The sequence below is a fragment of the Trichechus manatus genome, unplaced genomic scaffold (assembly GCF_000243295.1).
Source record: "Trichechus manatus latirostris isolate Lorelei unplaced genomic scaffold, TriManLat1.0 scaffold00076, whole genome shotgun sequence".
Classification (NCBI taxonomy): domain Eukaryota; kingdom Metazoa; phylum Chordata; class Mammalia; order Sirenia; family Trichechidae; genus Trichechus; species Trichechus manatus.
In genome coordinates this window covers 11,331,453-11,356,904 of record NW_004444012.1, presented here as the reverse complement: position 1 = coordinate 11,356,904, position 25,452 = coordinate 11,331,453, and the positions used below count along the sequence as shown (strand labels likewise).

Genomic DNA, 25,452 nt, shown 5'->3' with positions numbered 1-25,452 from the left:
AGTAGATTAGTGGTTTCTTGGGGCAAGGGCCAGAGCAGAGATGGAGTCATAGGAGGGCAGTAGCTAAAGGGTACAGAGTTTCTTTTGAGGTGATGAAATGTTCTAAAATTGACTGCAGTGATGGTTATACCTATCTGAACATACTAAAAACCATTGAATTGTACACTTCAAATGGGTGAATTGAATGGTATATGAAATATACCATAATAAAACTGTTTTAAACAAATGAAGTAAATAGCATCATTTATGAAATAATCTTGGCAAAAATGTTTAACCTGAACTTAATAAAGCCTTGAGATCTAATGTCTAGTTTATAGGAAATACATTGGATAGACTGACAAGATAAACAATATCGTTGGAAGATAAATTTAGAACATTTGAAATTAAATCCAGTGGGACTTTTTACAGGAAAGCTGGCCTGGTCTTTGTCATAAAGAACAGAAGGCCAAGGGTGGGGAATGCTAGACTACTTCAGATATAAATGACTTAAAACAACCAGATATAATGTGTAGATCTTGGTTAGGACACGTTTGTAAAAGACATTTTGGATATAATTAGGAAAATTGAATGTGATTAAAGTATTAGATGAGATTTAAAAATTATTGTTAACAGTATTAGGTGTAACATTGGTATTATGATTATGTAGGAAAATGTCCTTTTTCTTTTTAGATATGCATATTAAAGTATTTTTGGGTGAAATATCACAATGACTTTCACTGTAAAGTACTTTAGCAAGAAAAAAATTGAAGCATATAGAAATATTAAGTTATTAAATCTAGGTAAAAGATGTATTTATTATACTGGGTTTCCTATATATTTAAAATTTTTATCAATAAAAAATAAAATTACTCAGTCAGTTCAACACCAAACAAATAATGCAAAAAATTACAAATTGTTCCAGAACAGAGGGGGAAAAAGGGAAAATTTCCAAATTTGTTGTATAAATCCAACATTATACTGACCTCAGTTCTGACAGAATATAGCTCCAGAAATTACAGATCAGTTGTATTAATGATTATTATGCTGACATCCTAATTACCATATGAAATCAAGCATAAAACAGTAATATAACACAATCATTTTTACATTTCTGGAATGAACCCTCTTGGAATTTACCTGTGCAACCATTTGGGCATGGTACTTCTTGGGAATGTAGCTCTTTAATAACATTCTCAGTTTCTTTCAGTATGCTTGGCCTCAAATCAAAAGCCATCACTTATGCTTAATGATGAAGCACTAGCATAGTCCCATTATAGATAGAGACAAGATAAGGGAATCCACTATTATTACGATTACCTAACACTGTTCTGAAAGTACTGCCAATCAGTTAGACAAATAGAATGAACTAAGATCGTAAGTATTGGAAAGGAAGATGCAGATGGTCATGATCATCTTATACCTGGAAAGCTCAAGAAAATTAACTGAAAAAGAATTTGAAACTGTAGTAGAGTTTAGTAATGTTATTGGTTACAGAATTTATATTTTAAAAATCAATTTTTCTGCCCAATTTATTCAACAGATATTTCTTGAATGTCCTGACAAGCAATACCTGTTAGAAAATGTAATGAAAGAAAAGATCGCATTCACTATAGTATCAGAAACATAAAATACTTAGGATAAAAATTAAGAAGAAATCTGTGAGATCTGTGTTAAGGAAACCTTAAAACTATGCTATGATGAGCATGGAAAAAAAAAATCAAAAGACATACTTCATTCTTGAATAGGAAGTTTCGGTATCACAAAGAATTTTTTTCCAAGATTAATCTATAAATTCAGTATATTTCCAATTAGAATAACAACCAGACTTTTATTTTGAATTTAACAAAGTAATTCAAAAGCTGTTCTAAAAATAATTTGTGAGAATTTCCAGAAAAATTGTGAAAATAAGCGTTGTAAGTGTAAGTAGGTCTAGCAGATTTAAAACGTCAAGAGCTGTAATAATCAAAACAGTGTGACTTTGGTACAGGAGTAACAGCAAGTCATTAGACTAGAAAAGAGAATCTAAACCCAAGTTGATAGTAAAGATTTCATTTCAGAATTATTCAATAAATGGTGTAGGGATAACTAGCTACCCATTTGAGAAAAAAAAATAAAGTTTGATCAGTGTTAATATGAGATGAAGTCCAGAAATATGAAAGATATAAAGTTTTGGGTTTTTTTTTTTTTTTTTAAGAAAAGAAAGAAAATATAAACTTATTAAAGAAAATACGGGTGAATAAAAAAATTAATCCTGCAGTATATTGGACCTTGCTAAGTTGTTTTTTTTTTTTTTTTCCAGTTTCCAAATGGTTATTTTATCAGATTGTTTGAACATTAAATTTATCTTTGTTCGCAATCCAAAATAGTTACCTGAAGTTTGCTGTTTTGTGTCTATGTGTGTGTGTTTACTTTTATTGTATATTTGTTTTCTAAACTCTTTGGCACAATTTATGCTAAGTTTTTTTAAAAAAAATTTATATTCCATAAAAAGGAAAAGATTGATAAATTTGACCCCACCAAAATTTACGCCTTTATGGCAAACAACACAGTCATAAAATTAGTGACACACTGGGGGAAAATGTGTAGTATGTGACAAAGGATAACGATCCATCATTAAGAAACACCTTAAAAAAACCAGTTGATTCTGACTCATAGCGACCCTATAGGATAGAGTAGAACTGCCCCATAGAATTTCCAAGGAGAGCCTAGTGGATTTGAACTGCCAGCCTTTTGGTTAGCAGCTGTAGCTCTTAACCACTATGCCACCAGGGTTTCCAGGAAACCCCTAGTATTCTGTATGCCATGAGACCACTCATATATGTAGAGTTTACAAAACTCTAAATGGGAGGAAATGGAAGAATTATATTTGGAGATGTAAAACATGCTCCCTTCCTTTGAGTAGAAACAATAGACTGAGACATCGTAAGCTCTAAGACAGGTGGCCTAGGTTTGAATCATGATCTTACTGACTGACTCTTTGACCTTCACAAAGTTATTCAGCCTTTATATGCTTCAATTTCTTTATTTTTAAACCAGAGATAATGGCATCTGCCTCGCAGAGCTGTGAGGATTACACGAGATAATACATGTAAAGTGCTTTGTATTAGAACACGTCTGGCGTATTGTAAGGTCCCAGTAAATACTAGCTGCTAGTAGTAGTAGTGGAGTCCTGGTGGCATAGTGGTTAAGAATTCAGCTGCTAACCAAAAGGTTGGCCGTTTGAATCCACCAGCTGCTCCTTGAAAACCCTATGGGGCAGTTCTACTCTGCTCTATAGGGGTGCTATGAGTTGGAATCGACTTGATGGCAACGGGTTTGAGTTTTTGGGTTTTAGTAGTAGTAGTAATTCTCTTTCAGTACCTACTTTTTTTACTCATTTCCTGTACTTTTGATATTAATAACATCTCATATTGGTAAAACATTTTAGACTTTTAACAAAGCTCTTTCACATACATTATATTATTTTATCCTCATTACTGTTTAAGAGGTAGGTATAGTAGCTCCATTTTACAGATATGGAAACAGAGCCTCAGTAAGGTTAAGTGACTTGTTCAGGTTTGCATATCTAGCCAGTGACAGAGTTGGGCCTGAAATTCAGATCTTTAGATTTTGAGCTCCAGCACATTGTTTTTTAACCTTCAATTTGGAACTAATTTCAAATTTATAAGAAGTTGCAAAAATAAAAATACTACAAAGAATACTCATATACCCTTTACCTGTTCACCTACTGTTAGCATTTTACTCCATTTACTTTATCATTCAGCACTTTATTTTTAGATAGCTTCTTCTTTCTTACTCATTAACTTGTCTGGATCCCAAATGATTATTCCCTCATTTAACAAATATTTATCAAGCAACTAGTATTTCATTAAATATCACCAGATGCCTATTACCTGAAACATTTTTTCCCGTTTTAACCCTTTCAGTAAATTATCTTGTTTTTATTTTGTTTGAAGAACCTACCAGTGTTGTTTTCATCCTGATTATTTCAATTTCCACCTCGCAGTATTTTTCAGAGTGTAATGGACTATTTTGGTATATATGCCAATAGAGTGCTTTGTGGCTTGATTTTTATATCTTCTTTCCATAACTGGCCATTCCAGAAGACCCATTGTGGACTTAAGTGTAGCCAAGAAATGCTTGGGAGTTAAGTTGACTTACTGAGTTTACAGAATGCATTCCCCTCCCCCACACACACATCAAGGGATTCTAGTCTGTTTGGGAGTTTTCCTGAATCATATGGCCCTAGAACACTGAATTAAGTACTGAACTAGCTTAAGCTTAGATTTCTTTGGATTTGCAATTAGATGTAAAAGGTAATTTTGGTCATTGAGCCTCATTCTAAAGGTAAATCTGGATATTCTTGAACTGATTCATGATCTGGAGGTGAGAAAAGGGCTCCTTATGGCTTTGTTGCTGTTAGGTGTGGTTGAGTCGGTTCTGACTCATAGCAACCCTGTGTACAACAGAATGAAACACTGCCCGGTCCTGTGCCATCCTTACAATTGTTGCTATATTTGAGCCAATTGTTGCAGCCACTGTGTCAGTCCATCTCAGCAAGGGTCTTCCTCTTTTTCTCTGATTCTCTACTTTACCAAGCATGATGGCCTTTCTCCAGAGACTGGTCCCTCCTGATAACATGTCCAAAGTACATAAGGTGAAGTCTCGCTACCCTCGCTTCTGAAGCGTATTTTGGCTGTACTTCTTCCAAGACAGATTTGTTCATTCTTTTAGCAGTCCATGGTGTATTCAGTATTCTTCACCAATACCATAATTCAAAGGCATCAATTCTTTGATCTTCCTTATTCGTTGTCCAGCTTTTGCATGTATATGAGGTGAAAATACCATGGCTTGGGTCAGGCGCACCTTAGTCCTCAAAGCGACATCTTTGCTTTTTGACACTTTAAAGAGGTCTTTTGCAGCAGATTTGCCCAGTGTAATATGTTGTTTGACTTCTTGACTGCTGCTTCCGTGGGTGTTGATTATGGATCCAAGTAAAATGAAATCCTTGACAACGTCAGTCTTTTCTCCATTTATCATGATGTTGCTTTTTGGTCCAGTTGTGAAGATTTTTGTTTTCTTTATGTTGAGGTGTAATCCATACTGAAGGCTGTAGTGTTTGATCTTCATCAATAAGTGCTTCAAGTCCTCTTCTCTTTCAGCAAGCATGACTGTTTATCTGCATATCGCAGGTTGTTAATGAGTCTTCCTCCAATCCTGCTGCTGTGTTTTTCTTCATGTAGTCCAGTTTCTCGGATTATTTGCTCAGCATGTAGATTGAGTAAGTATGGTGAAAGGATGCAACCCTGATGCATATCTTTCCTGATTTTAAACCGCACAGTGTCCCCTTATTCTGTTCGAATGACTGCCTCTTGGTCTATGTACAGGTTTCGCATGAGCACAGTTAAGTGTTCCTCTGGAATTCCCATTCTTTGCAATGCTATCCGTAATCTGTTATGATTCACGCAGTCAAATGACTTTGCATAGTCAATAAAACACAGGTAAACATCTCTGTGGTATTCTCTGCTCTCAGCCAAGATCTGTCTGACATCAGCAGTGATATCCCTCATTCCATGTCCTCTTCTGAATGTGGCTTGAATTTCTGGTAGTTCCTGTCAATGTACTGCTGCAACTGTTTTTGAATCATCTTCAGCAAAATTTTACTTGTGTGTGATGTTAATGATATTGTTCAATAATTTCCACGTTCTGTTGGATCACCTTTCTTGGGAATGGGCACAAATATGGATCTCTTCCAGTCGATTGGCCAGGTAGCTATCTTCTAAATTTCTTGGCATAGACGAGTATGTGCTTCCAGCATGGCATCCATTTGTTGAAACATTTCAATTGGTATTCTGTCGATTCCTGGAGCCTTGTTTTTCACCAATACTTTCAGTGCAGCTTGGATTTCTTCCTTCAGTACCGTTGGTTCTTGATCATATGCTACCTCCTGAAGTGGTCGAATATCGATCAGTTCTTTTTGGTACAGTGATATAACTAAGCAATTCATACAACACAAACAGTCCTATATACTTAACATTTTGTTTATCTCCGCTTTGGTGGATGTGAAATCCATACTCTACCAGACACATGGCATTGTGCCAAGTATAATGGGGGTTTTTCCAAGTGTAATCAGACCTGGAGTGATGCTAATAGCCAGTCGTCTGGCATTTGGCAGTGTCTTTTGCAGAGAATTACCTTTTTAGTATATGTAAAAGCAAGTTTTGCCTAGTCTGCAGTACATTTTCCATTTAAGTTTTACCCCCCCCATCGAAGTTATTTTCTAAGCTTTAAATGTTTTTGTCGAAGGTTTCTCAGGTACCTACTAAGCCTATTCCAAAGAACTTAGCTTCTGAATGATACAGTATGTAAGTAATGCATAGTTTCTTTTAACTCTTTACCTCAGACTACTTTTGTGAAGAATTGAAAGGAAATGTTGAGCTGAAGCAAGCTTAGAAAACAGGAGTGTAGTAGGCAAGTATTGGTCTTAGTATCTTTGTGCCCTTCTTATTTCTCTGTTTCTCTCCATTAAAGGCTGCTGAGCTAAAATCTCCAGAGAAGAGAGGACATACTGAAGAAAGAGTAAAAGTTGAAATCATGGAGTACCGGGGGAGTGAGATAGAATAGGTATTAAAGAGTATAATGGTTGTTAGTGGTTCTGTAGCCACAGAATAAAATAGTTTATTATTACAATCTTCAGCAGTTAGGTTAAAATTCAGTATTAAAAGTCTGATACTGAATTTCTATTGGATTTTTTTTTTTTTTGCCTTAAAGAGCCTGTTTACTCTTTTTTATACAGCTTTATTGAGATGTAATTCAGATAGCATAAAATTCTCCCTTTTAAAGTATATAATTTAGTAGTTTTTAATATGTTCACAAAGTTGTGTAACCATTACCACAGCAATTTTCGAACATTCTCATCCCCTCCAAAAGAAGCCCTGTAACCGTTAGCAGTTACTTCCCATTTTTCCCCAACTCCTTCACATTTAGGCAACCATTAATCTACCTTCTGCCTCTAGAGGTTTGTCTTTTCTAGACTTCCTATAAAAATGGTATCATACAATAGGTGGTCTGTTGTGACGGGCTTCTTTCATTTGACATGTTTTCAAGGTTCATCCATGCTGTGGCATGTATTAGTACTTTATTCTTTTCATTGCTGAATAGTATTTCATTGTATGGATATACCACATTTTGTTTAACCATTTATCATTTGGTGGCCATTTGGGTTGTTTCTACTTTTTGACTATTATAAGCACCGCTGTTTTGAACATTTGTGTAGAAGTTTTCATGTAGCGTATGTTTAACTGTTTGAGAAACTGCCAGACTGTTTTCCATAGTGCCGCACCATCTTACTTTCTTACCGGCAGTGAATGAGGGTTCCAATTTCTCCACAGCCTTACTGGCATTTGTTATTGTCTGCCTTTTTGATTATAACCATCCCCATGGGTGTGAAGCGGTGTCTCATTATGCTAGGAAGACGTATGCGCCCAGGTGGCACAGCGGTTAAGCGGCTGCTAACTGAAAGGTTGGTAGTTTGAACCCACTCAGTGACTCTGCAGGAGAAAGGACCTGGTGATCTGCTTCTGTAAAGATTACAGCCAAGGCAACCCCATGGGGAAGTTCTCCTCTGTCACATGCGGTCGCTCTGAATCGGAATTGACTGGACGGCACCCAACAACAACAATAGTGGCTTCAGAGAAGGCCCTGGGTGACACAGATGGTTAAGTGCTGAACTAGTAACCGAAAGGTTGGTGTTTCAGGTCGACCCAGAGGCGCCTCAGAAGTAAGCCTGGTGATCTGTTTCCAAAAGGTCACAACCTTGAAAACCCTGTGGAGTGCAGTACTAATCTGCACATTTGGGGTCACCATGAGTCGGAATCAACTTGATGGCAACTAACGACAACAGTGGCTTATGATGTGGATCATTCTAGTGCATTGGTTTTCTAACTGGTTGATTTGAACAAGTCATTATTAAGGCAAGAGTGTTCTGGAATGAGTCCTGGTTGCACAATGGTTAGACACTCGACTGCTAACCGAAAGGTCAACAGTTCAAAACCATCAGCGACTCACCAAGAGAAGGATGTAGCAGTCTGCTTCTGTAAAGATTTGCAGCCTTGGAAACTCTATGGGATAACTATGAGTCGGAATCGACTTGACAGTAGTGGGTTTGGGTTTTTTTTTTGTTTCTTTAAGGAAAAGAACATTGTTTTATTTGGGAGTCAGAAGACTTAAGTTTTAGTCTTGATTCTGCTATGTACAGACTGTTTGACCTACTCTGCATTCCTTATCTTTTATTGTATTTATTTATTTTTTAATATTTGTTCCTTATCTTTTAAATGTGATTAATACCTGCTCTGCCTTTCTTACAGAGTGGCTGTGAGGATCAGTTGAAATAAATCATGAGGAAACTTTTTATAAGCTATAAAGCCAATTGTTACATGATATTATCATAATTAGGCTACTCAGAACAGCAGAGAAAAACACTGATACAGGAGAGCATCACCAAAGGAGAGCTCCGTTGTTCTTCTTTCCTTTCTCTCATCCATAGCACCAACTTGGCCACAAGAGGTTAAGCTAAACTGATGTGAATAGCAACCTTCTTGAGCTCAGCTTGAATTCATTCCAGGAGAATGGTGTAGTGAATTCATTAAAATAATTATTTTAAAATAATAACGTTATTTTCCTTATCCATTTATTTGTATATAATGTTGGTAGTATGTCATTCTGTGCTTTCTTACAGAATTCACGTTGTCCATTGAATGAAGAGGTAATTGTGCAAGCCAGGAAAATATTCCCTTCAGTGATAAAATACATTGTAGAAATGACTATATGGGAAGAGGAAAAAGAACTGCCCCCTGAGCTCCAGATAAGGTGGGGAAAATTGTCAAAAGGGAGAAGTTTTAATTATGGTTACTTATATTGAGAAATAAATGTTGTATAAATGTTTTTATTGTTATTGTTATTTACTGCTTAATTTATTATCGTTTGGAAAAAATTATAGAGATTAACTTGACACTGCTTTCAGAATGTCCATTTATATGACATATAGTTGGGCACTATACTGAAGTTAAGCCAAAAGAAGAGCCTGTCAGGAACTTTTAGTTTTTGCGGGGAGGCGGTGCCGGGTCATGGTGTTTATTGTGATTTAGGTGATAGGTTACATAGCAAATTAGTTTCCCATTAAACAGTTAATATGCAGATTGTTTTGTGACATTAGTTGCCAACCCCACGATGTGTCAACACTCTCCCCTTCTCTGCCCCAGGTTCCCTGCTTCCATTCATACAGTTTTCCTGTCCCTTCCTGCCTTCCCGTCTTTGCTTTTGGGCTGGTGTGCCCATTAATAGATGGGCATTCCTCATGTGTGTTATTGTTGGCCCTATAAACTTGTCTGATCTTTGACTGAAGGATGAACCTCAGGAGTGACTTCAGTACTGAGTTAAAAGGGTGTACAGGGACAGGGGCCATACTCTTGGGGTTCTTCCAGTCTCTGTCAGACCAACAAGCCTGGTCTTTTTTTGTGTGTGTGTGAATTTGAATTTTGTTTTACATTTTTCTCCTGCTCTGTCCAGGACCCTCTATTTTGATCCCTGCCAGAGCAGTCGGTGGTGGTAACTGGGCACCATCTAGTTGTTTTGGGCTCTGTCTGGTGGAGGTTGTGGTAGTCGTGGTCCGTTAGTCATTTGGGCTAATCTTTTCCTTGTGTCTTTGGTTTTCTTCATTCTCCTTTACTCCAGCCAGGATGGGACCAGTAGATGTATCCTAGCTGGCAGGAACTTTTAATTTTTAAGAAAATTGACATTTTGGGAGTCTTGTTCTAAATGATTTCTAATGGTAGAGCAACCACTCACTCCAGTAGGTAAGTAAGTTATGCAGTTTGATCCTGACTTGGACTGGCCTCCAGGTTCTCCAGAGAGGTTTGTGAGCCAAAGGTAGGGGCTTTGGAGCACTGAGTCTCCCCTTAGCCCAGGTCTCTGGCTCTTTTCCTCATCAAGAAAAATTTGACAGTGAGTGAGGAGATAAGCCCTAGACTGTGCTTTGGTGCCTAGGATTATTACAGTTATAGGGACTTCAGAATTTTTAGCTAAAAAGCAGCAATTCTAACAGTCATAAGTCTTTCAGTGACATTAATATTTGCTCTTAACAAATGTAGAAGGGAATTCTGGACATGGTATGAAGGTACACTTTGTGCCTTGTGGGAATTTTTCTGCCTGTGTAATGTTAAGAACAATTGTATAAAAAGCTTTTAAATAATTCACAGAATTGCAGCACCAATCTAAATACAGTTATTCTTTGAGTTTACCAGGTTTTGTTTCTTTGTTTTGCTTTTGGAAGGAGAGAGAACTAAGAATTTTATATTAAAAAGAAATTTAAGTTTATTATTCTGATTTTTTTCCCCCCCCTTTTAGGATTTGTTTATTTATTTATTTATTTATTGTACTTCAGGTGAAGGCTTACAGAACAAATAGTTTCTCATGAAACAGTAGTAGTATTCTGATTCTTGCTGGGCTTGGGAAATAAAGATCATCAGCGCTTGTTTCCACAAGGGATTTAATTTCAAGTAGGTGATGATCTCAGTTAAAGCCTTTAAGAAACTTCATGCTAGTGAACATAGTGCTAGCAATCTGCCTGCCTATAAAGGCGAGTTGCTTACACGTTATTGTGTATGTGGGCAGCACTGGACTCTGGATTCATACGTCTGAGTTCTAGTCCCTCTCAGCTGCTGCTGGCACTGTGACCATGGGTAAGTCTTTGAACCTCAGTTTCCTAAGCAGTCAGAGGGCTGAGAAAATCTGCCTCCCAGAGTTCTGGGAATTAACTAAGTTTATTTTAAAAGTATATTGTAAACTGTCTAAGACTGGTAACAACACCTGACATTCTGTAGACCATGGCAGCCTACTTCGTGTTTTCACTTACTGTGTGAGATCCACACAACCACTACAGAATGTAGATACTGTGCTCTTCTGAGATGGAAAAAGCACGGTCACCTCAGCAAGATCAACAGGTTAAGTGACCTGGCCTACCTTGGTCCTAAGTGATAGTGCTGGCACTTTAATTCTATATGCCTTCTTTTTTAAAACTTAAATGTACTATATAACCAGTATCACTTAAATAGAAGGAAAATTCAAAAATAAATTCAATAAAAACTAAATGTTAATAAAATCTCACTATCGGTGTCTGCTTGAAGCCCGAGGACTGTCTCCCGGTGTCAAAAAGTGAGATTAGGGAGAGTTGAGAGTGGTATTAAAGACATACTGCCACCAAACTGAGACTTCTGAAAGTAATAAGAAAGATATGAGGTAAAATGGAAAAAGGCATATTTTCGTCAGGATTATTTTAATTCCACAGCACTGTAACACTTACAGTCATTTCCTGTATCAGTATTACAATGGTACTTCCCCACTTGTAGGAAGCCGTATGGTGCTGCTTCAGTACAGATGTCATATATCGCTTTACTCTCTTTTTCACATTTTCCTTTATTTACTGCAGTGTCTGAATATGCATCTTTTTTTTAAATAGGGAGAAAAGTGAAAGATACTACTGTGTCCTTTTCAATGATGAGCACCATTCCTATGACCATGTCATTTACAGTCTACAAAGAGCTCTTGACTGTGAGCTCTCAGAGGCCCAGTTGCACACCACTGCCATAGACAAAGAGGTTGGTGAGCTCCATTTGAGTTACGCTGCTGTCTTTACATCAGCTTCCTCGCAGTCAGGTGTTGGCTGTGCCCTTGCCACGTGCCTTAGTCATAGGTTAAGTATAACCATCCTCTCCATTTATTCCTTACGTCCTAGGTAAATTGGATAGAATTTTGATTTTGTGTGTGTGTGTGTGTTTTATAGTTTTAGATAACTATTTATAAACTCTTCTCTTTTATTCTAAATATTTAGAAAGTTACTGTATTGAATTGTTCTCTTGATAAACTCATATTGAATATATTTGGCTAAACATAATTAAGAATGTCAATTTAACTTTAGTTTGTTCCTGTAATTTATTATTGAATGAATGAATAAATACGTGAATTAAGAAAAGTTGATTATTTCTGATATTTTAACATGATTTATTAAAATTATTTTAGCATAAGAATGAGTCTATGGCTCAGCTTTTATTTAACATTCATCCAAAGCGAAATGAGTGTATAATCTAGTGGAAGAAGCAACATGGCATTAGTAACTTAAAATTTTCCTTGTGTGGTTTTTTAAAGAGATGGTTTAGTATAAAATTAAAACAGGTGGTTGACTTTCTTTTGTGTTTCTTATGTATGTTTTATGTGATTGTAAGTCATTAATGAAAAGGCAAACAAGTGAGAAAAAGCAAAGGGTAGCAACAGTTCATAGTAATAATATTAGCCAACATTTATCAAGCATTTACATGTCTTAGACATAGTATACTTTACGTGTATTATCTCATTTAATCCTGAGAACAGCCCTTTGAAATAGAGACTGTTACCTCCATTTCACAAACCTGTGTCCAGTACCTCAAGGACTGAGAGGATCAGTTATACTGACGCATCTATAACCCCTTCCAACTACACCAGAATTCTGGTTTGAAATGGTGCCTTTTAAACTTTAATGTGCATATGAATCATGTGGTGATTTTGTTAAAAATGAAGATTCTGATTCAGTAGGTTTGGTGCAGGGTGTGTGATTCTGCATTTCTAGTAAGCTTCCAGGTAATGTTGATGCTGCTATTCCAAGGACCACATTTTGGATTGCATGGGTCTTATTTAGCATTTCTCTTCTATATAAATAATTCTCTCTTTGCTCACTGGCTAAAGAGATCAGTTATTTGTTGATACAGTCAGCATATAAACATGACCTGTATTTTACCCTAAGTTTTGGATGGCCTCTTAAGGTTAGATGTAGTCAAGTTAGGAGATATGGTAGCAAATCTGTGTTAATGGGTTACTGGTCTCAGGTTGACTGTGTTTCCAGATTATTATTGAACACAACTATAAAGTGTTCAACTTTCTTTTGATTCTCTGTGTTTTGGTAGATCCGTCAAATCAGATTTATTGTATGGAAGTAAGTACCATAAGAGCATGGGTATGTTTGAGGAGGAATGCTTGAAAGTTACAGTAATCTATAATTAAGAAGATTAAGAAAACTAGTCAAGGCAGTCCTGAAAGAAGACAAGAAAGGTGAAAATTTATCAGGCAAGAAGAAAAGGAAGAGAATAAGAAAGGAGAATTAATCAGAGTCAGAAAAGAAGGCAAAGAAAATGAGAAGAGAAAGAAAAGAATAGTGATAGGAAAAGAAGATGAAGGAAAGACTGGAAGAAAAAGAAAGTGAAAAAGGGTGTTTAGCCCACGTTTTTAGTCCTTCAAAATGATATCAGGTTAAAACAGGTGTTAGTGCCTATGTTACTATCCCTACACTGGGGTTATAGATCATAAAAGCAGCTTTAAAGATCACCCAGGCTGGTGATTTTCAACTGCTGGTTGTACAAAGAGTAGTTGGGATGTTGGATTTTCACAAGAATTATTAAATGTGTATTTATACTTTGTCTAGTTCAGAAAATAATTGAAGCTTTTTGTTTTTGTTCTAAAGACCTTGTTTGCTGAAGAGAGTGTTAAGATGTAAGATAGGAAAAACTAATCTTGGCCATCCTCATATTGAGAGCACAATATCCCTGGCCCCGAGTCCTCTAACTTCAGCTTGAGTACTTGAAGGGTTTGGTTCTGTATCTGGCTGTTTTTGTTAGACAACTTGTTAGAAGAAAATGTTTCCAGTGTTCAGCCAGTATCTATCTCCATGTATTTTCTCCCTTTCTCACTAATTTATTTCTTTTAGAAAAACCCACAGAATATCTTCTTGCTTTCAGATGGCAACCCATCAAATATTTTAAAAAATCTGTAATTTTTATGTTTGCTTTCTTCTGTTTTCTTCAACTCTTGGTCTTGTGATTATAAGCTCATACCGGTCAAGCTCTCTTTTTTTTCTCCCCCTGGATAATTGCTAGTTTGCAAAGACCTTCTTAAAATGTGGTACTTTCAATCAGTTCAGTTCACTAAACATTTTTCTTTTTCTCACTGAAGGCTTTTATTTTTTAACACAAATATTCTTCTTGTCATGCAATGCCCACAAGATACTCAGAATTTTACCTGTCATCTTTGAAATACAAGATTATATGCTGACAATACATCCACGAGCAACTGAATGTTTTTGGTAAAATATAATAGTATACTTGTGTCTTGGTATACCAAATACATTTTTTTTTTTATTGTGGCAAAATATATATCACAAAAATTTGCCTTTTTGACCACTCTTAAATCTGTAATTTAATGACATTCACCATGCTGTGCAAACATCACCACCCTCCCTTTCCAAGTTTTTCATCACCCCAAACATAAATCCAGTACCCTTAAGCAATAACTCCCAATTTACCCCACCCCCATACCCTGGTAACCACTGATAAACTTTTGTCTCTATGCGTTTCCTGTTCATAGATATTTCATGTAAGTGGAATCATACAGTATTTGTCATTTTGAGTCTGGCTTATTTTACTTAGCGTGATGTTTTCAAGGTTCATGTGTATTGCACCGTATCAAAACTTTGTTTCTTTTTATGGAGGAATAATATCCCCCCCACCCCCAATATATCTGAGTCATATTATTATATCCATTCATCTGTTCGTGGACATTTGGGTTGTTACTGCCTTTTGGCTATTGTAAATAATGCTGCAATGAACATTGGTGTAGAAGTATCTGCATCCCTGCTTTCAAATATTTTGGATGTATATCTAGAAGTGGAATTGCTGGGGCATAAGGTAATTTAATTTTTCACCAATATAGTAGTTTTATTTTTTGTGGAACTGCCAAACTTCCACAGCGGCTGCATGCCACAGCAGTGGATGAAGGTTCCAGTTTATCCACATCCCTGTCAATACTTGTTATTTCTGTTTTTCTGATAATAGCCATCCCAGTAGGGGTGAAGTGGTATCTTAATGCGGTTCTGATTTGCATTTCCCTAATGACTGATGACATTGAGCATCTTTTCATGTGCTTGTTAGCCATTTGTATCTCTTCTTTGGAGAATGTCTGAGTCCTTTAAGTCTTTTGCTCATTTTTCAATTGGGTTGTTTTTTTGTTGTTGAGTTGTATAAGTTCTTTGTATATTCTGAATATTAAACCTTTTTTGGAGCCCTGCGGTGGTTAAAGTGCTCGGCTGGTAACCAAAAGGTTGGTGGTTCAAACCCACCAGCTGCTCCGTGGGAGAAAGATGTGTTAATCTGCTTCCGTAAAGATTATAACCTTGGGAACCCTGTGAGGACAGTTCTGCACTGTCCTATAAGGTCACTATGAGTCGGAATCAACTCAATGGCAGTGGGGATGGGTAAGGAAACCTTTTTCAGACATATATGGTTACCAATACTCTCTCCCATTCTGTAGGTTGTGTCTTCACTTTCTTGGTAATGTCCTTTGATGAAGTTTTAAATTTTGACAAAATCCATTTTATCTTTTATCGCTTGTGCTTTTGATGTCATATCTTAAGAATATGTTGTAAAAAACTGGGTCCTGAAGCATTACCCCTATATTTTCTTCTAAGAGTTTTATGGTTTTAGTTTTTATGTTTGGATTACTGATCCATTTTGAATTAATTCTTGTATATCGTGTGAGGTATGAGTCTACCTTTATTATTTTCAAGGAGTCCAGTTGTCCTAGTACCATTTACTGTAGAGACTATTCTTTTCCCATTGATGGACTTTCAAAAATCAATTGACCATAGGGGTTTATTTCCTGATTCTCAATTCTATTCCATTGGTCTGTATGTCAGTCCTTATACCAATACTACACCGTTTTGATTACTAGCTTTATGTTTTAAAATCAAGAAGTGTGAGTCGTCCTACTTTGTTCTTTCACTACACATTTATAGAGGCACTTAGAGGGAGTACACACATGAGTCAAATATGCTCTCTGCCTTCGAAGAATTATTTTTATCTCATTCTTATGAAAGAAACAGGTATTCAAGAATTTTTAAAAATGTAATGATGTTCTTTCCCATTCTATATTTTGCCATCTACAAGGTTAACATTGGGGATTTTAAGAGAAAAGCTTGGTAAATACCAAGATATATTATTCCTATAGCATTCCCATGATCTACCATGACCCTAGGAGCCTGAAAAATCGCATACCAGTATAGTGAACTAGCTGCCCAGGAGAAGAGTTGGCATGGGAAAGCTTGGGGCTGGACTTTGTTAGTTTGCCAATGGAATAGAAAAGGTCTATGTCTTCCATCATCTGGCCTATCTCTTCCTAACTTTTTTTTTACACTACTCTGTTCTGTAGTCAAAATGGACAAGGCTGTGGCTACAGTTTACCTACCTACTGGTAGGTTGACTTGTTTTTTTTCGTTGCCAAGACCCCATAAGATGATTATGGTGGCAAGAAAAGCTATGGTTGCATGCTCATTCAAAGGGAGAAAATAGGACATGAGGTAATGCTGTATGCCCCATTTAGGCGAAAAATGTACTTCTCGCCTAGATGAGATTGTGTTGTAGTTTGTATACCCATAAAGATGTTCATACTTACGGTTCTGTGTTTTCAGCCATAATGTGAGGATAAAGGATATTTATTAGAATCATCTGAGGAGATTTTCTTTTTTCAAAGTAGAAATGCCGGGCCAGGCTTGATGTATCAGAATTGGGAGTATGGGGAAGAGGAAGAGAAGGAAATGCCCATTGTTATGGATTGAATTGTGTCCCCCAAAAATGTGTGTCAACTTGACAAGGCCATGATCCCCAGTATTGTGTGGTTGTCCACCGTTTAGTGATCTAATGTGATTATCCTATGTGTTCTAAATCCTGACTTCTATTATGTTAGTGAGGCAGTTATGTTAATGAGGCAGGACTCAGTCTACAAGATTAGGTTGTATCTTAAGTCAGTCTCTTTTGAGATATAAAAGAGAAGCGAGCAGAGAGACAGGGGGACTTCATACCACCAAGAAAGTAGTGCCAGGAGGGGAGCATGTCCTTTGGACCCAGGGTCTATGCACTGAGAAGCTCCTAGACCAGGGGAAGATTGATGACAAAGACCTTCCCCCCAAAGCCAACAGAGAAAGAAAGCCTTCCTCTAGAGCTGGCACCCGAATTTGGACTTACAGTGAGAGAATAAATTTCTGTTTGTTAAAGCCGTCCACTTGTGATATTTCTGTTACAGCAGCACTAGATAACTAAGATACCCATATATTTTGAAAAAGCTCCTTCCTTCCCAAGTGATCTGTCCCCTTCCCCCAACTTACATTGAGATCCATTGTGTTAGGTTGATTGCCAGTATTTCATGCATTTATAAGCTTATTAACACTTGAATTATATGGCTATTAATGTCTTATCTGTTCTTTTTTAGTGTTTTAAGGTTTGGCTTTTTTGTGCATTTTTTTCTGTATAATAACAACCTCACTGGTATCATTAATAGTCCAAATATGTTTGAGTAGTTCTTACACATACACAGTGAAGCTCTAGAGAGGGAATGGAACATGATGGTTAAGAGTGCAGCTCTGGAGACTGACTGCCTGTCATTAAACCCTGCATCTACCACTTATTAACTGTGTGAATTGGAGACAAACTACTTAACTGCTCTGTACCTTGGCTTTCTCATGTGTAAAATAGGAGTAATGATACCACATACCTCATAGGGTGTTTGTAAAGTTTAAATGAAGAAGGCAGTGTTTCCTGACCCTTTTCACATCATGGCACACGTAGAAAATGAGAATATCTTTACAGTTGGGTTAAAGAGTGGTCCTTCAGGTAATCCTACATAGACTTTGCCTGGCTGCCTCCAGGGCTTGAGGAATTTATATCCCACCACACCTCTAACCTGTTAGTGGACCACAAGTATGTTATGGAACACAAGTTAAGGAGTTCTGAGTTCATTCATGAAAAGCACTTAACACACACAGTAGGAGTTTAGTTAAACCTAACTTATTGTTATTATTTGATATATATAGAACACACTACAATAAGTAAGGGACCAGCATTCTTATCAGGGTAGTAACCTAGCATCCTAAACTACAGAAGTTTTCTATTGGAGGTATTGAAAGTTATGATGCTTCATAAAGATGTTAAACATTTACATCTAATTTTCAGGTATCGTCCCATCTTACCACTTTGAGTAGTCAGCAAGCAATTAATAATTGAGAGCTGATTAGGTCCTTGGGCTATATATAACTTATAGATTGGTGTTGTCAATCCATTACCTAATTCTTATTTTTGTCTGTAATCAGGGTCGTCGGGCTGTTAAAGCAGGTGCTTATGCTGCTTGCCAGGAAGCAAAAGAAGATATAAAGGTAACCTTCTGAATTAGGGACAAAAAGAGAATTTTAAGAGAAATGTATATTATAGGATCCCAACTGGAAAGATGAAGTATTTAGGCATCCTAAGTAGAATAAAGATAGGACTGGGGCGTTTAGACCCAGAGATTTGGAACTGTGAAGGTTACTATATGATTTCTTTTTTTGAAGAATAGATCACTGAATTAAAAGCAAAGTTAAAACCAATTTTTTTTTTTAATCTTTCATTTATAGAGTCATTCCGAAAACGTCTCTCAACATCCACTTCATGTAGAAGTATTACACTCTGAGGTTATGGCTCATCAGAAATTTGCTTTACGTCTTGGCTCCTGGATGAACAAAATTATGAGCTATTCAAGTAAGTGTAAGGCCTATTTTTCTTATATCCTATTTGCCTTATACATTTTTTTTTCCTTAGCCAGAAATTTAAAATATCATTGAGTATAAAATAAAATTTTTTTTTTTTTTGCTTTATGCATTTTAATTAATTTTCAGGATTGCATTTCAAATGCTGTAAATAATGTTTTTTTATTGGCTCTTAATACTTTAAAAAAAAGAATAAGTCTTTGTGTTGATAAACTATTCCTGACATCAAGTATGGGGGTATTAATATTAGTCTTTTCATAGGTTATTATAGGAAACCTACTTTTGGGAGAAATATTGTAAGAATTAAAATTATGTGACTTCTTTGTTTGTAGGTGACTTTAGACAGATCTTTTGCCAAGCGTGCCTTAGAGAAGAACCTGGCTCTCAGAATCCCTGTCTCATAAGCAGGTTAATGCTATGGGATGCAAAGCTTTATAAAGGTAGGTAGAGCTTTGCTTATAACTTAAAGTGGAGCTATAATCTCTTTAGTATCCTGGTTATTAAATCGGTGATCTTGATTGATGAGATGTTGTACTTTAAGATAAGATTTGTCAATCAGTATGTACTCTTCTGGGTTAAAACCCAGAGCTATTTATTGCCTTTTAATTATACTGCCTTTTCATTTAGTCAGGGTCAGTAAAAACTTGTATGTATATACATTCACATAGTAGTGCTATTATTAAAGCTGTGTTAGTTTTAATTTTTTAAATCTAAATGAAGAACAAAACGCAAAAGATAAAAGGAAAGCTAACAGGAATGGAGAAGGGAGAGTACGGAGGAAGAGTAGTTTTGAGGGAAATGGAGTGAAAAGGAATGGAGAAAGGTTGAGAGAGGATAAAATGAAGTAAGATAAAATGGTGGGAGGAGTGCAAGAAAAGAGAGGAAAGGCAATACTGTGCAAATCACGTGTGCCCCTCTCCCTCTCCACTGCGAGACATCCTTACAAGCACTTCCATGCCAATCCTCTTCCACATGTTGCTGTTTAAAAAAAAAATTAGCATAACGTGCCAAGAAACTATCACAGGGGGGAGGTGGGGAGGGCACAACTGTCAAACTCAGAAGGTGCGCGTTATTTGCATAAAAATATGGTACATGTATGTATTTTAAATTCAAACTATTAAATATTAATGTGATAAATGCTATTCATATTTGAGTCCGTGAGGTCTGTTAGCATGAGAAATATTTTTATAATATTTTGCCACTTCTGATAGCTGAAATGTCCTTTTTGTCTTGGTGATATACCTCTACTCGCGAAAAACTGACCAATAGGTGCCCGTAAGATCCTTCACGAATTGATCTTCAGCAGTTTTTTTATGGAGATGGAATACAAAAAACTCTTTACTATGGAATTTGTGAAGGTAATTACTCTTTATATATAAATAGATGTCGATAAATAGGAATAGAAGGCAGTTTTTTGTAAATGAAATAATAAAAACAATAATTATGAATTAAAAGGATTGAATTTTATGATTTATTTGTTTCTCAAAAGTTTATTATGTTACATAAATATATTCACAAATGACGGTTGGTAGTATGGAGACAGCAGTCTGGGAATGGAGATAGGTGGAAAATGACCTATTATTTGCCTAAGCTGGGCGAAGGGAGTTTATCACATTCACACATGCATTTATCCTTTTTAATCATTTTTCCTGTTAGTAAAATTATCACAAAAGTAGAAGTGACTAGTTGAAAGGCATAGCGAGGAAGAGGAATAGATGTTCAATCAAGCTAGAGGTAGGTAGGAACTAGGTGGGCACAAGTTATACTTAACTATTTGAGGCTAAAACATGAAGGTAAAACATATACCTTCTTTTTTGTTGTTTTATTGACCTGTTGTATATCACTTACATTGTCTTGTCTTTTTGTCTGTTTCCCAAGTTAGATTGCAAGGTTATGCAAGACAAGGACTTCCTTGAAGGTAGCCAGTAGATACTTGTTGGTTTCTTCTGATTTTGAGTTGGAGGCAGTTCTGTAAGACTTAAAACAGGGCCAGAGATAGGACCCAGAATAGGATTGGAGGCAGAGAAAGAAACAGTGGTTGTGGTGGACAAATGATGCTGCAGGATAAGATACCTGTACTTCATCGATTTTATAAGTAGGTTACTAAAAGCAACTAAGACATTTGGTGTATGTCTTACCCTTGAAAGGTGATGGCAGGATGTTAACTGTATTCTTCTAAAACTCATTAGAGATAAAATGTTGGATTATACCTGTGATCTGAAACGAAAATCCTTTTTTCTTATCCAAATGCTAATTTCCCTACAGGGATGATATTTTGTTATACACTATGGTCTCTTCTTTGTAAGAATTCTGAAGGGTAAAATTAAATATGTAAGTCAAGTGTCCAACACTGTGCTTACACATAATAGGTGCTTGATACATGGCTGTGTATTATTTTTGTTCTGCCACTATATTAGGGCTGATTTTTAGCCGTTACGCACCAGTACGGATGAGCAGTTATTTGCAGCCAGTATCCATTCTATTTCCTGGGTTGGATCTGATTGGTTTATTTTCCAGGTCATATCAGCTGTTAAATGCTTTGAATATAGCCCCTGCCCTGTGCCATCGGGGTAGAATCTACTAAAGATTGTATATACTGTGCTGTACCATCACAGTCCTCTGCAGTTTTTACCTGTGTGTAGGTTTGTGTTTTGTTTTGTTTTTTTGCAGTTCTCACTTCCAACTTCGCTAGTTCGAGTAGCTAAATTCGTACTTGGTTTATTGTTTGTTCCTCTCTTTCTAATTGCTTGGAATATATTTTGTTGACCATGATATTACTGCCTTAATAAATAGGAATTTTATTACTTCTCATCTTATTGAAAGAAACAACTTGCAGCAGTTGCTAAAATTGGGGTTGTGAAAGTTTTAGTACTGATTTGTAATTGAGTCTTCCTCTGATGTCTTCCAGTATTATAAACAGCTGCAGAAGGAGTATATCAGTGATGATCATGACAGAAGTATCTCTGTAACTGCGCTCTCGGTGCAGATGTTTACTGTCCCTACTCTGGTGTGTACTGATGACTTCTTTGCAGTCTTTCTAAAAAGATTCTTTTGCCTTTTAAAAATTTTACTTAGTGTTGAATCAAATTAAAACAATGTCAGGATCGCTGAGTTGGGTTAATTCCATTTGGACAATTGAATAATACTTCAGTGGTACCCATGAGCTAGGTAACTTATGGATTGAGAGGGATAGCATTGCCTATATCCAAATGTCCTGATACCCTGCAGGTGAAGTCCAGAGCTGGTGTCTAGGTTTATAGAGTAATTTAGGAACACTACCTCTTCTACCAAAACAATTTTTTACCATTCTTTTGTTCTTCAGTTATTGTTTGGGGGACAAATCAGAGTAAGATAAAGGTAAGAAGGGAGAAGGTTATGACTGTCTAACATATGCAATGGTACTGTGTAGGCCTGGAAGAAGAGTGAAGAATCTTTTTTGTACTACTTCTTTCCCTGTTTCTTCTGGACATTTTGTTAACTATTTCTTTTCAAAAGGCCATAGAAAAGGATGGGGAAGAGAAGTTGGGTTGGGGGTGAATAGGGTGAGGAATGCCAAATAGATTGAGCTGCGATGGAAGCCACATTGTTCTCCTTCTCATGGTGTGATTCTTGATGATAAACACTTGTGTAGAAAACCTGTGTAATGAGCGTGGGTCGTCCACATAGCTGTTTTCTACTTACTCAGGAGTAGGGATTTCTACTTTTAGAAAATAACTAATGTAATTATTTATTCTATGAAAGTAAGGACTGTTCCATGCCCAATAAACATTAAATAACTTTGTCACCAACCAAATGAATAAATAAATTAAGTCCATATTATGATGAGTTAATAATGCTAAAGACAATATTCTTGAAATATTTTGCAGGCTCGACATCTTATTGAAGAGCAGAATGTTATTTCTGTCATTACTGAAACTCTTCTAGAAGTTTTACCTGAGTACTTGGACAGGAACAATAAATTCAACTTCCAGGGTTATAGCCAGGACAAATTGGGAAGAGTATATGCGGTAATATGTGACCTAAAGTAAGTTGCCGGGGTCAAGAAGTGTAGGTGCCTGTAGAACACAGTGTGCTTATTTGTCTGTCTTATAATAAACCTCTGGTCATTTTGGTTATCTAGGATTCTCTTTATAATGATGGCAGATACAAAGAATTGCTCCTGCCTCATGTCAATAAATGTCTTAAGTGGAAGCTTCTTATTGATTTGTGAAACAGGTTAATGTAGAAGGTAACTGAGAGGGCCTGTCACAGGAGCTACCATCTCTTGGGGTTGCCAAATGAGTCTTCTTTCACTCATGCTAAAGAACTTGGGCTCTGTCCCTCTTCTGTAGTTTATGTGTACGTAGTTTCAGATGATCTTTTTGATGCAAATTTCTTTTTAACTTCCTTTTCATACCTATATATGCTGCTGTTGTTGTTAGTTTTCATCAAGTCAGTTCCAACTCGTGGTGATCCACGTGTGCAGAGTAAATCTGCTCCTTAGGGTTTTCAAGGCTGTGACCTTTCAGAAGCAGATCGCCAGGCCTGTCTTTTGAGGCGCCTCTGGGTGGGTTCAGACCGCCAGCCTTTTGGCTAATAGTCAAGCATTTAACGGTTTGCGCCACGCAGGGACAACCGTTCACAAATACCGATCAGGTTATTGATGTTCATCAAGGGTGCCTTCATTAAAGGTTTTCTCTCTGAAGAGGATCGAGTGTTTCCTTTTAAATTGAAGTTAGAATCACTTGATAGATTATGTTTAGGCTCATTGGACCTGAAAGGAAATAAATTTGCATTTGTTTTAGAAATAGATGTGGATATTATAAGGGTTATGATAGATCAACTATTCAGTAAGTCACAGACTTCAAAAAATTCTTTTTTAAAAGAATATATTAAGACAAAATGTATTTCCTTCAGTCTGCTATCTAAAAAAAGAGCTCTAAGGTGTACATAATTATTTATTTCTAGTCCTTTGGAAAGTAGTCCTTCCAGTTTTGTCCCCTTCTGGTGACTGCAGGGTATATAGGGGTGGAAACAATAGACTTCCAATCCAACTTAGAAATAGTTTAGCCCATTGAAAAATACATATGACAGATTTCTGGAACTTTGCTGTGGATCCCTGGTATTACTGAGGAAAATGCTTCAAGGCCTTCTCAAATTGTTAAATTTCTAAATATAATTATGGCATATAAATCTCCCTTTAAAGTCCAGTAAATTGTAATGTTATCACATCTTCAGAAGAAGTAGAGATGATGCGTGAATTCAGTAGTGAATCACTGTATAGCCAGTGTGATTCAGATTTGTTCCTCAGGCATAATAAATTACATATTATGTGCGCGCACGCACGGACAGACAGCCCAGTGGCGGTACTTAAAGTTATTGGTGTTGAATCAGTGAATGCCCTGGGTCTTCTTACTGGACAGGAAAACATTTCTGTACTGTGGTCCTCGTTACTGTGAAGTATTATAACTCAGTTATTGTTATTCAGAGAAGTGGTACAGAATCACATCCTTTGTCCTGTCTTATCCATCTCTGACTGTAGTTGGTCCCTGGCTTGGAAGGTAACTTTAAAGTTTTCCGCTTTACCAGTGCTTACAACTTCTCCCCTACCCCCACACCACAATACAGATATCTCTAGTGACAAGGGGAAGGAAAGTTCTACATATTTTGAGCACCTGTTCAACAGATGATGTGTTAGGCTTGTCATATGTTCTCATGTAATTCACTAGCAAATAGTAGTAGTTTACTAGCAAATGCTATATGCCAGGGAGCTTTACTTATTTTACCTCATTTTATTCTTGCAACATTATCATAAAGTAGATGATATAATCCTGATTTGTAGATTATTTGCCTAAGGTTTCAGAGCTTGTCAGTGGCAGAACTGGTATTTGAGCCTAGCACTATTTATCGTAAAATTCATGTTCTTTTCACTACATCATGTAGTCTCACAGAATACATAAAAGACAACAACAAAATCTGCTCTGAAACCTGGCTAAAACGCCAACGAGTTATGTCCTTTGTTTCACAGATAATTATTCAGCCTTACTTTCTCAGTCTCTCATTGTAGAAATTTGCAGTCATATCTTATTCTTTCCTAACATGCTTATTCTCTAATCTCTTCCTGTGTCTCCTTTCTGAAAAGTATAGAAGACTTAAAGCAAATCACACCTTACTCTTGCACCCTGTCCTTGCTTTTCTTACTTCTCTCTCATTGATTTGGCCATATGTATTTATCTTTAGACTCTTTTCTTTCCTTTTTCAAAGAAAATTGCACTGGAGAGTGTTAAAACAGGCAAGGATGACTTGACTCAAAAAGGCTTATTTACAAGGGAGAGGGTGGGGGTGGAGGAGTGGGGGAGGCTGATAGCCTTGAGGCTAGAACTAAGTCTCTTCTTAGCTCCACTGAAGCAGAGGGCAGGATGCTTTTAAAGACTGGAGGGAGCCAGTGGAAAAATCCTGAAGGAAGTTAATCAGCTGTCCTTGAGGGACTCTTGACTCATGGTGACCCCACGTATGTCAGAATAGAGCTGTGCTCCATAAGGTTTTCAATGCCTGATTTTTTGGAAGTAATCACCAGGCTTTTCTTCCAAGGCACTTCTGTGTGGACTGGAACCTCCAATCTTTTGGTTAGTGGTTGAGCACTTCATTTACACCACCCAGGGACCCCAAAGGAAGTTAGGGAAGATTAAGCAGTGGAGTTGGTCACATGGATCTCCTTCATCTCCTGAGTTTACTGTTAAGGCCAGATGGAACGTGTTCGATTTGGATTATGTGAGAGCCACTGAGAGAGGGACATCAGGGGCTTAGAGTCAGGAAGAAGACTGCCTAAAGTTTAGTCAAGATGA

At 36.8% G+C, this 25,452-nt stretch overlaps 1 protein-coding gene across 7 annotated transcripts in view; it reads left to right on the top strand.

The window, feature by feature from the left end:
• The window catches only part of UBR1 (ubiquitin protein ligase E3 component n-recognin 1), a 129,549-nt gene that overhangs the window by 25,948 nt on the left and 78,149 nt on the right, over nucleotides 1–25,452 (top strand). For all 7 annotated transcript variants that reach the window (XM_023735189.1, XM_004380676.2, XM_023735191.1 and 4 more), the window contains 8 exons: nucleotides 8,717–8,847; nucleotides 11,495–11,633; nucleotides 18,197–18,259; nucleotides 18,497–18,620; nucleotides 18,961–19,068; nucleotides 19,898–19,986; nucleotides 21,537–21,635; nucleotides 22,495–22,652. In XM_023735189.1, coding sequence (XP_023590957.1) covers nucleotides 8,717–8,847; nucleotides 11,495–11,633; nucleotides 18,197–18,259; nucleotides 18,497–18,620; nucleotides 18,961–19,068; nucleotides 19,898–19,986; nucleotides 21,537–21,635; nucleotides 22,495–22,652 — 911 coding nt within the window. The remainder of the gene's footprint in view (nucleotides 1–8,716; nucleotides 8,848–11,494; nucleotides 11,634–18,196; nucleotides 18,260–18,496; nucleotides 18,621–18,960; nucleotides 19,069–19,897; nucleotides 19,987–21,536; nucleotides 21,636–22,494; nucleotides 22,653–25,452) is intronic.